Source organism: Globicephala melas, chromosome 4, assembly GCF_963455315.2.
Source record: "Globicephala melas chromosome 4, mGloMel1.2, whole genome shotgun sequence".
NCBI lineage: Eukaryota > Metazoa > Chordata > Mammalia > Artiodactyla > Delphinidae > Globicephala > Globicephala melas.
The window spans coordinates 67779696-67791702 of NC_083317.1; the positions used below are offsets into that span (position 1 = coordinate 67779696).

Consider the following 12007-nt stretch of genomic DNA (forward strand, 5'->3'; position numbering starts at 1 on the left):
GACTAAGAAAACTCTGAAAATGACTGAGTTCATCCTGAACTGTCAAGATGGAGTTTTCCATATCTGTGGACATGGGCGCATGAAAGCTAAAGTTCAGTTATAGAACCATAAAGAAAACAAGTCCCACACCTGAGATGTTTGGAACTGTAAATTTTTGTACTTGTTAGATTTACAGATGTAACAAAGCAATGAAGGAAGTACAGGAGCACACAGGGAAGCAACTTGCTGGGCCTGCAGGAGCTGCAGAAGGTGTCAAACAGGAGATGCCATTTGGACTATATCTTGAAGAAGGAAGAGGAGTTCGCAGGACTAGAAAGGGTGAGGACAGAAGGCATTCCACATGGAAAGGCACAGAGGCATGAAAGCATACAGCACGTATTTAGGAAGCTCTAAGAAGTTCACAGCTAGTGTGTTGAGGAATATAGTAAGCGATAAGCTGGTGAAATAACGTGGGTCCAAGGCCTTAAATGCTCTGCTAAGGAGTTCGGGTTTTTTACCTTGTAGGCAACTAAAAATGTAGATGTTAAACGGGCGTGTAATTTTTTAGCATGCTAATTCTGGTAGCAGAGTAAAGGACAGGTCAGATGGTTTTGAGGCAAGGAAAGGACCAGGTAATGGTCTAGGCTTAGGGGAAGATGAACTAAAGCAGTAGGAACAGAGAGGTAAGTCTGGACTGAGAATTTTATTGAGAATCACTAGAACTGCATGACTGCCTCAATATGAGAGTGAGAGAAAGGAAGGAATGGAGGATGATAAAGTTTCCAGCCTAGGAGACCTGGTAGATGGATGGGGGTATTAGCCAGTTTAGGGAGTATGGGGGGTGGGGTGGGGGGAGCCCCTTTCTTAAGGAAAAGTATGGCCAAGAAAAGCGTTCAGTTTGAGGTGGCTATGGGACATCTAGGTAGAGATGTCCAAAAGACAGAAATATGGGCCTGTGGGTCCGGAGAAACGTAGGGGGTTAGAGTTACAAATTTGCAAGTCATCACCATAGAGGTAGGAGTTGAAGTCATGGGAATAGGTATAATCACGCAGGGGGACATTGTAGAGGAAAAAGAGCGAAGGTTCCTTCAGAACTCCAGAAAATACCAATATTTAAAAAAAGGACAACAGATGGACTCACTAGATTATAAATTATAAGGGCAGGAACTCTATTTTGTTTCACTGTTGTATCCCTCCCACCTAGCAAAGGGCCTGACTCTTAGAATGGTTTTCAATAAATACTTATGGAATGAATGAATGAATCCAATAAAGAAACTGCAAGCAGGCACATTCTTGCTGCATTCATCCAAGTCTTACAAGCAAGAGATGAATTCAGAATAGAACTGGCTAGAATGCAAGATAGAAAAAAATAAACAAAGCTTTGTTAATAGAAGCCCCCTCTACCAGCACGTGGCATCTAAGTTTACTGAGAGTCCCATAATTTGGAACCATGCAGGTGTGAAAAAGCCAGGAGCCTTTACACTCCAAATGAAAACTAGGTTAAAAAAAATGAGTTTGCTCAGTGGTGACAAAACTGATGTCTCCAGGGTTTCTCAGGCACGTTCAGTTAAACGTTCTCACCAGACACATTGGCACAGGTCACATTATGAGTATTATCTCCCCACTGAGTCTGAATTGCCTGAATTCCCTCAAGACAGTAGCTGCTAAGCGAATGGCTAGGGAAGTGGGCGGAGCACAGAGGCCAGTAGGTAAAAGACCAGAATCTTGAGGCTTAAAGACTAGATGGAGACAAGATATTTGGCTGGGTTAAAAAGACACAAACTTGACCAGAAACAAACAGGCCTCATGCTGCTTAGTTTTTAAAGGAATCGTATGGTTGAAAAAAACTACAAGTCCAGCTATCAGTAGCCTGGGAGCATTCTAGATCCCTAGGGCAATCCATAGACCCCTGGTAGGCAGTTCACCTAGAAATGACCAAGGGCGGCAATACGTAAGGAAGATTTTTCCCAGAGTGCAAAACAAAGGTCTTACTCCACTCCCAGAATAGAATACTATACCGGTCCAGCAGCACGTGGTTAGTGGTATAGACCAGTGACTTGTGTGTTTTCCTTTCTCCCCTTTCGAACTGGGAGTTCTTATTGCGGTTTTCCTGCTCCCTCGCATATCGTTGTGTAATGAATGTATTAGGAAAATTACCTTGCCTTTAAGCTTTAAGAAAGTACTGTCTGGACTTGAGGCTGATGATAAGCTAAGATGAGACTTTGTGACAGTCTTCCTTGGGAGGATGGTGTGTGTCTTAGCTACTTGGGGAAGAAGCATGTGCACAGATGTTGGGTAGGCAATTAGCAGTGTCTACCACAGAAATGAAAAGAGGGCACTCGCCGGATTTGAAAAATATGAGGATTGTGATGTTCTTAGAGTAGTTTAAGTCGAAATAGGAGGGGCAGGGGTGGAGTGCAGAGATGCCAGTTACAATGGGTTTAGGAGCAAATGGAAGTCGTGAATTTTTAAGATTTTGCCAGTGAAAGGATCATACTGATCATCGCTTTCCTGGTTACACTCCAAGACTTCTTGGTGGGGATTCATTTATCAATTTTTACCCCCAGGTGAAAAATTGTTCAGGTCCAATTTTTACCCTGGGTACTGCTTATGTTTTCTCTGGGGCAAAGAGATCATTTCCAGACCCTTTGCTTTCCAGAAATCAAGCCTTGGAGTAGGCTCTGCAGCAAGGATCATGCTATGTATTTGAAAGGTGAAGATCAAAAGCGACATATTTAATGGACCAGGCAAAATCAAGCTGCCTCGCTAGTATCCTCCATGATGATTACTAAACTTCTTAGCTTCTTATGGAGAGATTTAAAAGAGAAAATATAGCAGTAAAGTATGAAATATTTTTGTACAGCTGAGACATAGAAGCTACTACACGTAGAACCCCCATAACTAAGGTGATGCCTAATTCATTCGCTGGCAGCTACTGGAAATGAAGAGGATGGAAGAGAAAAGACCAGGGCTTCCCTGGTGGCGCAGTGGTTGAGAGTCTGCCTGCCGATGCAGGGGACACGGGTTCGTGCCCTGGTCTGGGAAGATCCCACATGCCGCGGAGCAGCTGGGCCCTTGAGCCATGGCCGCTGAGCCTGCGCATCCGGAGCCTGTGCTCCGCAACGGGAGAGGCCACAACAGTGAGAGGCCCACGTACCGCAAAAAAAAAAAAAAAGAGAAAGAACCAACTTTATTATATTCAGGAAAATGCTCTTTTAATTAAGGGAGGAAGATTGTTTGGTAGTGTTGATAATAATTTCGTTGAGATAAGAAAAAAAAAAATCTCCAGGGTGCTCTCTGCAGATAGGACACAAACACAGAAAGGGGAAAAACAGTGAACTGTAGCTCTTACTGCAAACACTTTCATCAACATAAAAGCCACCAGCCACAGTATACGTGAAGGAAAAATTTTAAATATGACCCTTTCCAAATAACTTTACCACTAAATCCCAGCTGTAAATGACCCCCTTACCAAAGCAACAAATGCTGTTAGTGGTGAGTCATCTGCTGATGTCTGCTCACCAATTCCCGCATAGAGTAACCCCGATTATGAGGGACTGACACCTACCGCAGGGCACGGAGTACATTCTGTGAAAGCCGACTCTGCATACCATTTTGCAGAACTGGTGTGGGACTTGCTGAAACAACCTGTGGCTCACAGGTTTCCCATGGGTTCTCTCTTCCATCATTTTCTTCCTTCTCTGGAAGGCAGCCATGAGAAGTGCATTGTCTACCTTCTCCACCTACAGCCCAAGGAAATGAAAAACTGAAAAAGAAACTGGAGAACTGCTACTTAAATTGCCTGCTACTCTGCTTCAAAAATAAAGGCACTTATGTGCATATTACTTTGCATGTGATTTGCTTTTCACATAAAGTTGCTAAGAGTCTCTCCTGACCCCAACCCTCTCCTATTTTGACTTCTATCTCTTCAAAATTCCCTGTCCCTCTTCGATAAAAATTCCCTGAGCAATCACTATGTGATAGCTGGTAATGAAATGGTCAACTGCAGACACAGTCTTTGCCCTGTTAAAGCTCAGAGTTTAGTGAGAGCTAAAAATAGGTAAATAATTATAAGTGTGATAAATGCTATTGCGTTTCTTTTATTTTGCTTCAAGACAGGCAGATAGCTTATCTCTGAGTCTTGGTCTATGCTTCCGTACATCCTGACATCATTTCTACCACTTGATTCCAATTATACCTCTCATACCTGCCCATCCCTGCCCTCCTTTCAGACTAATTCCTAGGATTCCAGGTCATTGAGCAGCTAGCTTAGAGACATTAGCAGGGGAGTTCTTCTTTTGGCTGTAGCACCAAGTGAGAGCAGATAAGTCAAATTCTTCCCTTAATTAAGTATACCTTTATAACCCACAAACCACAGTCTTCAAACTGTTTCTTTTGATCCTGAATTTCTCGAGTTGAAATCTTCAGGCATTTCAAAAATGCATTTTCCTTCATTGGATTCTGGTTTTCTGGTTGCTGATCAGTCTGCTGCCCTGAAAATGGGTAACATAAAACTTTGTCTCAGTGCTCTGTGAGAGGGAAAGGTTTGTAAGGAAATTAAATGAGGGAATTCCCTGGCGGTCCAGTGGTTAGGACTCAGTGCTTTCACTGCCGGGGCCTGGGTTCGATCCCTGGTCGCGGAACTAAGATCCTGCAAGCCGTGCCACGTGGCCAAATAAGTAAATAAATAAATAAACAGAAATTAAATGAAACAAATTATAAAAACTTGGAGGAATATATAAGCAGTTTAACTTGTATGCCTCATATGTTTAGGACATGCAAGGACAGCTATAATACCATGAGAAGTCATAGGATAAAATAGGGGGTTAATAAATCTGTCCTCAGGACTTCCTTGGTGGTCCAGTGGTTAAGACTCCACACTTCCACTGCAGGGGGCTCAGGTTTGATCCCTGGTCCAGGAAGTTCCAGATGCCGCGGGGTGCGGGTAAATAAATAAATAAATAAAATAATCGAGCTCAAGAAAAAAGTTATATCCCATGGGAGGCAGAACCTCCCACAGAATAAATAAATAAATAAATAAATAAATTTGTCCTCAGATGATTTGGATTATGAAGCTGAGGGGATAAGAGAAAAAAGAGCATTAATATATACTCCCCCCATCAATGCTGTAATGATGATATATAGTTGTATTGCTAATAGGAAATGTTTGTATTTCTAGCCAGGATGCCAATCAACAAAAAACATAAGCATAAGAAAATGTTAAGGGGTGATGGAAAATGGTATGACATTTATGTAATACTTCAAAGTTTTCGAAACAGTTTTGTATCTCTACCTCATTTGGGTATTACAAACCACCACTGAAATAATTAACACAGTTTTACAAATAGGGAAATTGAAACTCAGAGAAGTTAAGTGACTTGCTCAATATCACAAAGTTAATAAGTACAGATCCAAGATTATAAACCTGGCTTTCACCAGTGCTTTCTGTAAGGGGCAAGGCAGAATATTTAGTATATATGTTATTCATAGGCCACCCAACCAAGAAGAACAAAATTTGGAGATTAATAGTTTGTGGTGTCATGTCTTTCCTCCCTTCCTTCCTTTTCCCTCTTTTTCTTCCTTCTTTCCTTCCTTAACTTCTTTCCTACTTTACATTCAAGGGACAACCTTTTATTGCCCAAAGGAGCTCCTTACTGGACTAAATACACAGATGGACATATGAAAACACCAAAAAAGGCTTCTTTTCTTTCAGTTTACTTTCCATTTGACTTAAGACCAAGTATACTAAAATGACCTAATCCCTAGCACATTATCTAATTGAGTGGGCTCAATTTAACCACAAAAAGCAGATGATAAATTCAGAGAAACTTATAGAGGGCCAAGCTGTAAATCCAGAAAGCAGGAAAGCAGGAGGAACATAACTCCATAGCAGAGGAACACCAAAGCCAAGACATTTCAAAGAGACTGTAAATTAAATCTGGAGAGCAATAGCTCACATTTATAAAGTATAGTATTAGAGTTCAGTTCTCTTGAGTTCAGCAAACATTTACTGAGCTCCTATTACATGCCAGGCACTGAGCTGGGCACCGGAAACTCAAAGATCCACGAAGTCCTGCCATCAGAAACACTCACCAGGAAGGATTAAAAGAGAACCATAAAAGAGGAGCATATGCCTAACTTCTATCATTTAAAACATACTGTTGTGGTGGATAGCTGATGCTCCCTGTAGTAATAACTCATTTGAAAATTACCCATTTTGGGTTTGCCCAGTGGCGCAGTGGTTGAGAGTCTGCCTGCCGATGCAGGGGATGCGGGTTCGTGCCCCGGTCCGGGAAGATCCCACATGCCGCAGAGCGGCTGGGCCCGTGAACCATGGCCGCAGAGCCCGCGCGTCTGGAGCCTGTGCTCCGCAACGGGAGAGGCCACAACAGTGAGAGGCCCGCGTACCGCAAAAAAAAAAAAAAAAAATTATTCATTTTGTTAATGTAGATCTTAACCTGATTAAGAGGGGGTGAGTCTCTATGAACCTCTGAAACGCTGCTGTAGAATAATATGCTTAGTCATCAACTGCCAAAAAATGCCACCTTGCAGCAGAGCAAGGGACTTAACATGACTAAATCGCCAACAGCTAGGAGAATGGGCCAACTTTACGAATGCAGTTAAAGTAATGCCACAAGCATTACAGGACATCAGTGTTATTTTCTACCTTGTTCTCTTGAGAAGTGTCAATGTCAGTTTAAACACCCACATTCACTATGTTTTAAGAGCTAAGTAGAAATCATAATCTTGGGTCTCATTCTTAAGTAGTATTTTTGTCCATGTTTTTTGACATTGGGTTTTCTGTGGACTATGGATACAACATTTATTGCAAACTCCCACTCACTTCGACCATATCTGCCTGAACTATTTTTACAAACACATGGTGAAAATAAGACGTTCTCTGAAGTTTTACCTCTGAATTTTTGCACTAAAGTCACTCTGCATGTTACATCCAGTGATCTTTCTAAAATACAAGTCTGACCTTGTCTTTGCTTAAAATCATTCAAGGCTCTCCATTTGTTTCAAGAAAAACTCTGAACACTTTCATGTGATTTATAAAGTCTTGCATAACCTAGGCCCAGCTATGGTCTGATTTCTTGAAAGTTTCTTTCTTTGCCTTACTAACTCCTACCTATTCTTCACTTCTCCATTTGTGACACATCCCCTGAGAAGCTTTCCCCTTACCTCCCAAGTCTGGGTTAGGTGCCTCACCTAGTTGTTTCCAGAGCACTTTCACCTTCCTGTTCATAAGTAACCTGCTTACCTCTCAGTTTCCCCAGTTAGATTTTTTTTTTTTTTTTTTTTTTTTTGCGGTACGCGGGCTTCTCACTGTTGTGGTCTCTCCCGTTGCGGAACACAGGCTCCAGACACGCAGGCTCAGTGGCCATGGCTCAAGGGCCCAGCCGCTCCGCGGCATGTGGGATCTTCCCAGACCGGGGCACGAACCCACGTCCCCTGCATCGGCAGGCGGACTCTCAACCACTGCGCCACCAGGGAAGCCCCCCAGTTAGATTTTGAGTGGGAACAATGTTCATCTTATCACTGTATCCCAAGCACCTGGCACAATGCTTCACATAACACGGATGCAATACACATTAGTTGAATAAATGAAAGAAATAAGCCTCAATTTCCCAAGACAGTATTTTCAATGGTATGATCTCTCAATTAGCTCTAGGGCTAAGTTAAAAGGATCTCTCCAGACCCAAATTCCCACAGTCATCCTGATAGGTTTTGCCCCATTGAATGAGTGATACTTGAGTGGACCTCACAGTACCAATGAAATTTACTCTGGTGGGAAGGCTCAAAGTAATTTTAGGGCTCCTAACGCTGTCAGCAATAAATAATTGCAATAAAACTCTATTAAAGAAATGAATTAAGTAAGTGGAATGTGTCTGCATTTGAATGCTCCATCTGCAGAATTAAGGATGTACTTTTTTTCCCTAGAGCCTGGTCTTGGGTTATCCTGGGCTTTCCTCATAATTGCCTCTTAGGCAATCCATGTCATCATCAGTAAACCCAATCGTGTGTGTGTGTGTGTGTGTGTGTGTGTGTGTGTGTGTGTGTGTGTGTGTTCATTTACTAATAATTAACCCTGCTGGTAGAAAGAGCCAAAAAACGGTTATAAAAGTTATGGCCTAACAGACCCAGCATGGTTTGCTCTCTCTCCTCTTCCATTCTATCTGTCACTCACTTACACACGTGCACGCTCACGCCCAAAAGTTGGAAGGGCTGACTTTCCAACTTAATTGAAAGTTACTCACCTGACAAGCTCCAAAGGATGCGCTCCTTTTTTCTTGCCATTTCCTCTTGAACTTCACACAGCATTAGTTCAATGTTCATAACTGCCTTAAAGAGGTCAGCCTGGGCTCCTTTAATCTCTAACTGTGCTTTTCCCGGGCTGATCATCTCTGAGATAGAGACACATGAGGTTTTCTGAAGCTCAGACAAATAGTCATGTTTCTTTTTCCCGAGGTAGAGGATATGCATATCCTCAATGATGTGGTAGTCCTGGAGGGTCAGTATCCTCTGGATCCACGCTTGGGCCTCATCTATCTTTTCCTGATCGGATCCCATCAGATTGAGGACAGGAAATCTATTTTCTCTCTTCTCTCTGGTTCCCTGGGGGACTGAAAACACTATCATAAGCAACCACAGAAAGCAGGTGGGTTTTAAACCAGTACAGAACAAAACACCATAGCCACTGTTTGCCCTGAGCATCCTTAGCAGTAGCAGCCTCAATTAAGTACCTATCTCTGAGAGCTTTGCTGGGTACAAAGAAAATCTAAATGTATAGTTTACAGTCTCCTTGGGGACACAGAGTTTAGCTTATCATGTCTTGCCCCTGCTGTGTTGCATTTGTCAATTTACAGATGAGTTCACCTTGTAATCTCATCCTGGATGCTAACCAACTATTATTTCTTGCTGAATGGGATATTCCATAAACTCTTGTTACCACCAGGTTTAAAATCAAGTATCTCTGAAAGCCATAGATAAAGCCAATTTTTGAAAAATTGGAAATTATCATAGTATAATGAAACAAAGAAATACCCGTAATTTCACTACCTGGGATTCCTTTTTATGTCTTATCTGTATATGACAGGACATTTTGCACCTCCACAACCAACATTTGGAGTTCAGTGCTGCTAAACAATGGAATATTATAGCAATGAAAAGGAGTGAACTTTAACTATACGGATAAATCTCAGAAACATACTTTGAGGGGAAAAAGTAAGTTGAACACTTAATATTTCTAGGCATTATTCTAAGTGCTTTACATGTATTATTTTATTCAATTCTCACAATCCTGTGAAATACGTACTATTAGTAGGACCCATATTACAAATGAGGAAACTGATTCAGAAAGTTACTAAGTAACATGCCCATAGTAATAGGACTTGTAAGTGGTGGCCAGGGAGCTGGTAGGTGTGTGGGCAACCTGACTCCAGTGCTCATACAATTCTGCTTCCCAGTGAGTGATCTCAGGACAGTAGTGGTCATTAGCATCTTTTCCCCTGATTATAGCAGTTGGGTGGTACCAGGAGCTATGAAAAAGTACCAGGACATACCTAAAAGTAGGAGGGGGAGAATGGCCTCCCTCTGGTAACAATAAAAGCCAAAGTTTTAGACAACAGTAAAAAGTGACAGAGATTCTTATATTGATGACATACTTTTTAAAAAAACGCTTGTTCTGCCTGGGAGCTTATATTATTTTTAGGAGAAAATAAAAACAATGCATGGTGATATTTCATTTATCCATCATTATTAGGAAAGAAGAGTTGTTCTTCTAGGTAACTAAATTATTGAAATCACTCAAGGAGTCTCTTCTAGCACCAAAACATAATTCACTTTAACTATTTATTAGTTAAATACTTATAATAGAAACATACTTCCCTGCCTTCCTAAATAGTTTAACTTTTCCTTAATAATCTGAGATCATCATCATTAATCATTATTAATGTCTGTTACTGTCCTGTACTATAATTCCTTTATCGATGTCCTCAAAAATTACTGAAGTAAATGGCAACGCCTGGCCCCATTTTTCAGATTAATGATATAGGGACATTTGTATGTTCCTCTTGCATATTATCCTCTCCTAAAACTCCTCTTATCTAACTTCCCTAGAGTCACTGTGGTTTCCCAAACATGCAGTGCATTTGTTTGCTTCTGTGAGTTTTCTTCACTTTGGGTGCCCTACCCCCACCAACTCTGGCCATTGAAAATCTTGCCATCCTCAAAGCCCAACTTAGAACCATCTTGTCCATGAAGCCATTCTTGCTCCCTTCCAGTCAAAGGGCATCTCTCCCTCTTCTAGGCCAGCTTGGGAGTCTGTCCATCCTCTCATTCATTATTTATCCCCTGGCATTTGTTTAATGCTTCGTAATTTACAGAACATTTTTACATAATCTCCAGTTATCCTCACAACAATCTCTCATTATCACCATTTTACAGATAGATAAATAGGTCCATAAGAGGTGCAGTCACAGGAAGGAGCTCTTCAAGTTCCCTCTTCTTCATTTCCAACACTGCTGGACACTGAATGTCCAAAAGTGAACTCTTCTAATAAAGGGTATAAGCAAATCATTTCGACCCTAATAGAAAATAGCCTAATAGTTTCTATTGCTGGTTGAATGTCTGGTGTTCTTAACATCTATAGAACACTGTGGATTAAAAGACTATTTCAGAAGTACACATCCTAGTTGTCATGACACAGTTCCATCTCAGTCCACTCAAACTCCTCTACAGGAATGGAGTTATAAGACAAAGTTAATCCTTCTCCAACAACTACCAGGATTGGTTTAATCCAGTGATCCCCAGACCTGGTTCTGCAGCAAAACTGACCAGGAAGCATTGAAAAATATACATGTTTGGCCCAGACCCAAAGTTCCTGAATCAGAATCTGTAGAGTTGGGCCATACATATTTTTGTTTGTTTGTTTGTTTTAAAGCTACCATCACAATCCCAATGATTACTCAGGTTTGGGTAGCATTGGTTTAATCCACTTATTATTATCTGGTATTACTTAGATGTATTTTCTATGATTACTAGTAAGTAACCCCATTTAGATGGCACTCCATTCAAATCAGAAAGCGTAACTGGCTAGTAAGCTTATGGAAAAAAAAAAAAATAGACATCTATTTGTGAACGAACTACCCACACTGTGGATTACCTACTTCAACTTAGCTTCTCTCTGTTCATATCATGAAACTAGACTGAGCAAAAACAGAATCATGGTCAGGTATAGAGCACATTGGTATCCAGGCAGGAGCACAATGAAACATGTTTGGCTTATTTATTCATCTTCTCCCCTCCATTAGTTCGGATGATCAAGAATAAAATGAGCCTATGATGGTAGACTCTATTTCTAGATCCGTGAGTTTCTTACTCACCACCAGGGTAATTGTTGAGACCCTGCAGCTTCAACTTATTCTTTTCCATTTCAGTGCTGAAAACCTACGAGAAGCAAAACAGAGACGAGAGTCCTAAGTGGGGCTTTTAGCCACTGTCATCAAAATCCCTCTCTCTACCTACACTCACATACTTGACCTCATCCACTCTTTCATCCCCCATTTCCACTGCCACAAATCTAAAGCAGCCTTTAGGAAAGTCCTCGGGAACAGCAAGTGCAGCACTGCACTCTATTAGAACATGTAGGGGAAACAAGTATAGGAAAAATGAAAAAGAAAAAACAAACAAAAACACCTTAAAATCTGGCATACAAAAAAGGAGAATGTACATCCCAAGGCAAAATATCATTTCTTCATTTATTCATTCATTCATAGATATTAATGCCCTGCTAATTGCACATTAGGCACTGAACTAAAGCTGTGGATATGTCACTGAAGAAGACAGAGGAAGATGCTCTTGTAATCAATAAAACAAATTCATTTTAAAAAGTGATACGCACACCATGCTTTGTTTGTAGATTAAATAAATGATCAATTCCTGTAAAGTGCTTATAATTGTACCCAGCATATTATAACTATTCAATATGTTAGCTATTGTTATAATTATTAGTATGTGACAGTCT

At 41.0% G+C, this 12007-nt stretch overlaps 1 protein-coding gene across 3 annotated transcripts in view; it reads right to left on the reverse strand.

Annotated features, from left to right (window-relative positions):
• The window catches only part of PARP9 (poly(ADP-ribose) polymerase family member 9), a 33005-nt gene that overhangs the window by 4817 nt on the left and 16181 nt on the right, over nucleotides 1-12007 (reverse strand). For all 3 annotated transcript variants that reach the window (XM_070045453.1, XM_030858279.3, XM_060298145.2), the window contains 4 exons: nucleotides 11367-11430; nucleotides 8241-8606; nucleotides 4336-4472; nucleotides 3548-3722 (listed from right to left, as the gene is read on the reverse strand). In XM_070045453.1, the coding sequence (XP_069901554.1) occupies nucleotides 3548-3722; nucleotides 4336-4472; nucleotides 8241-8606; nucleotides 11367-11430 (742 nt within the window). The remainder of the gene's footprint in view (nucleotides 1-3547; nucleotides 3723-4335; nucleotides 4473-8240; nucleotides 8607-11366; nucleotides 11431-12007) is intronic.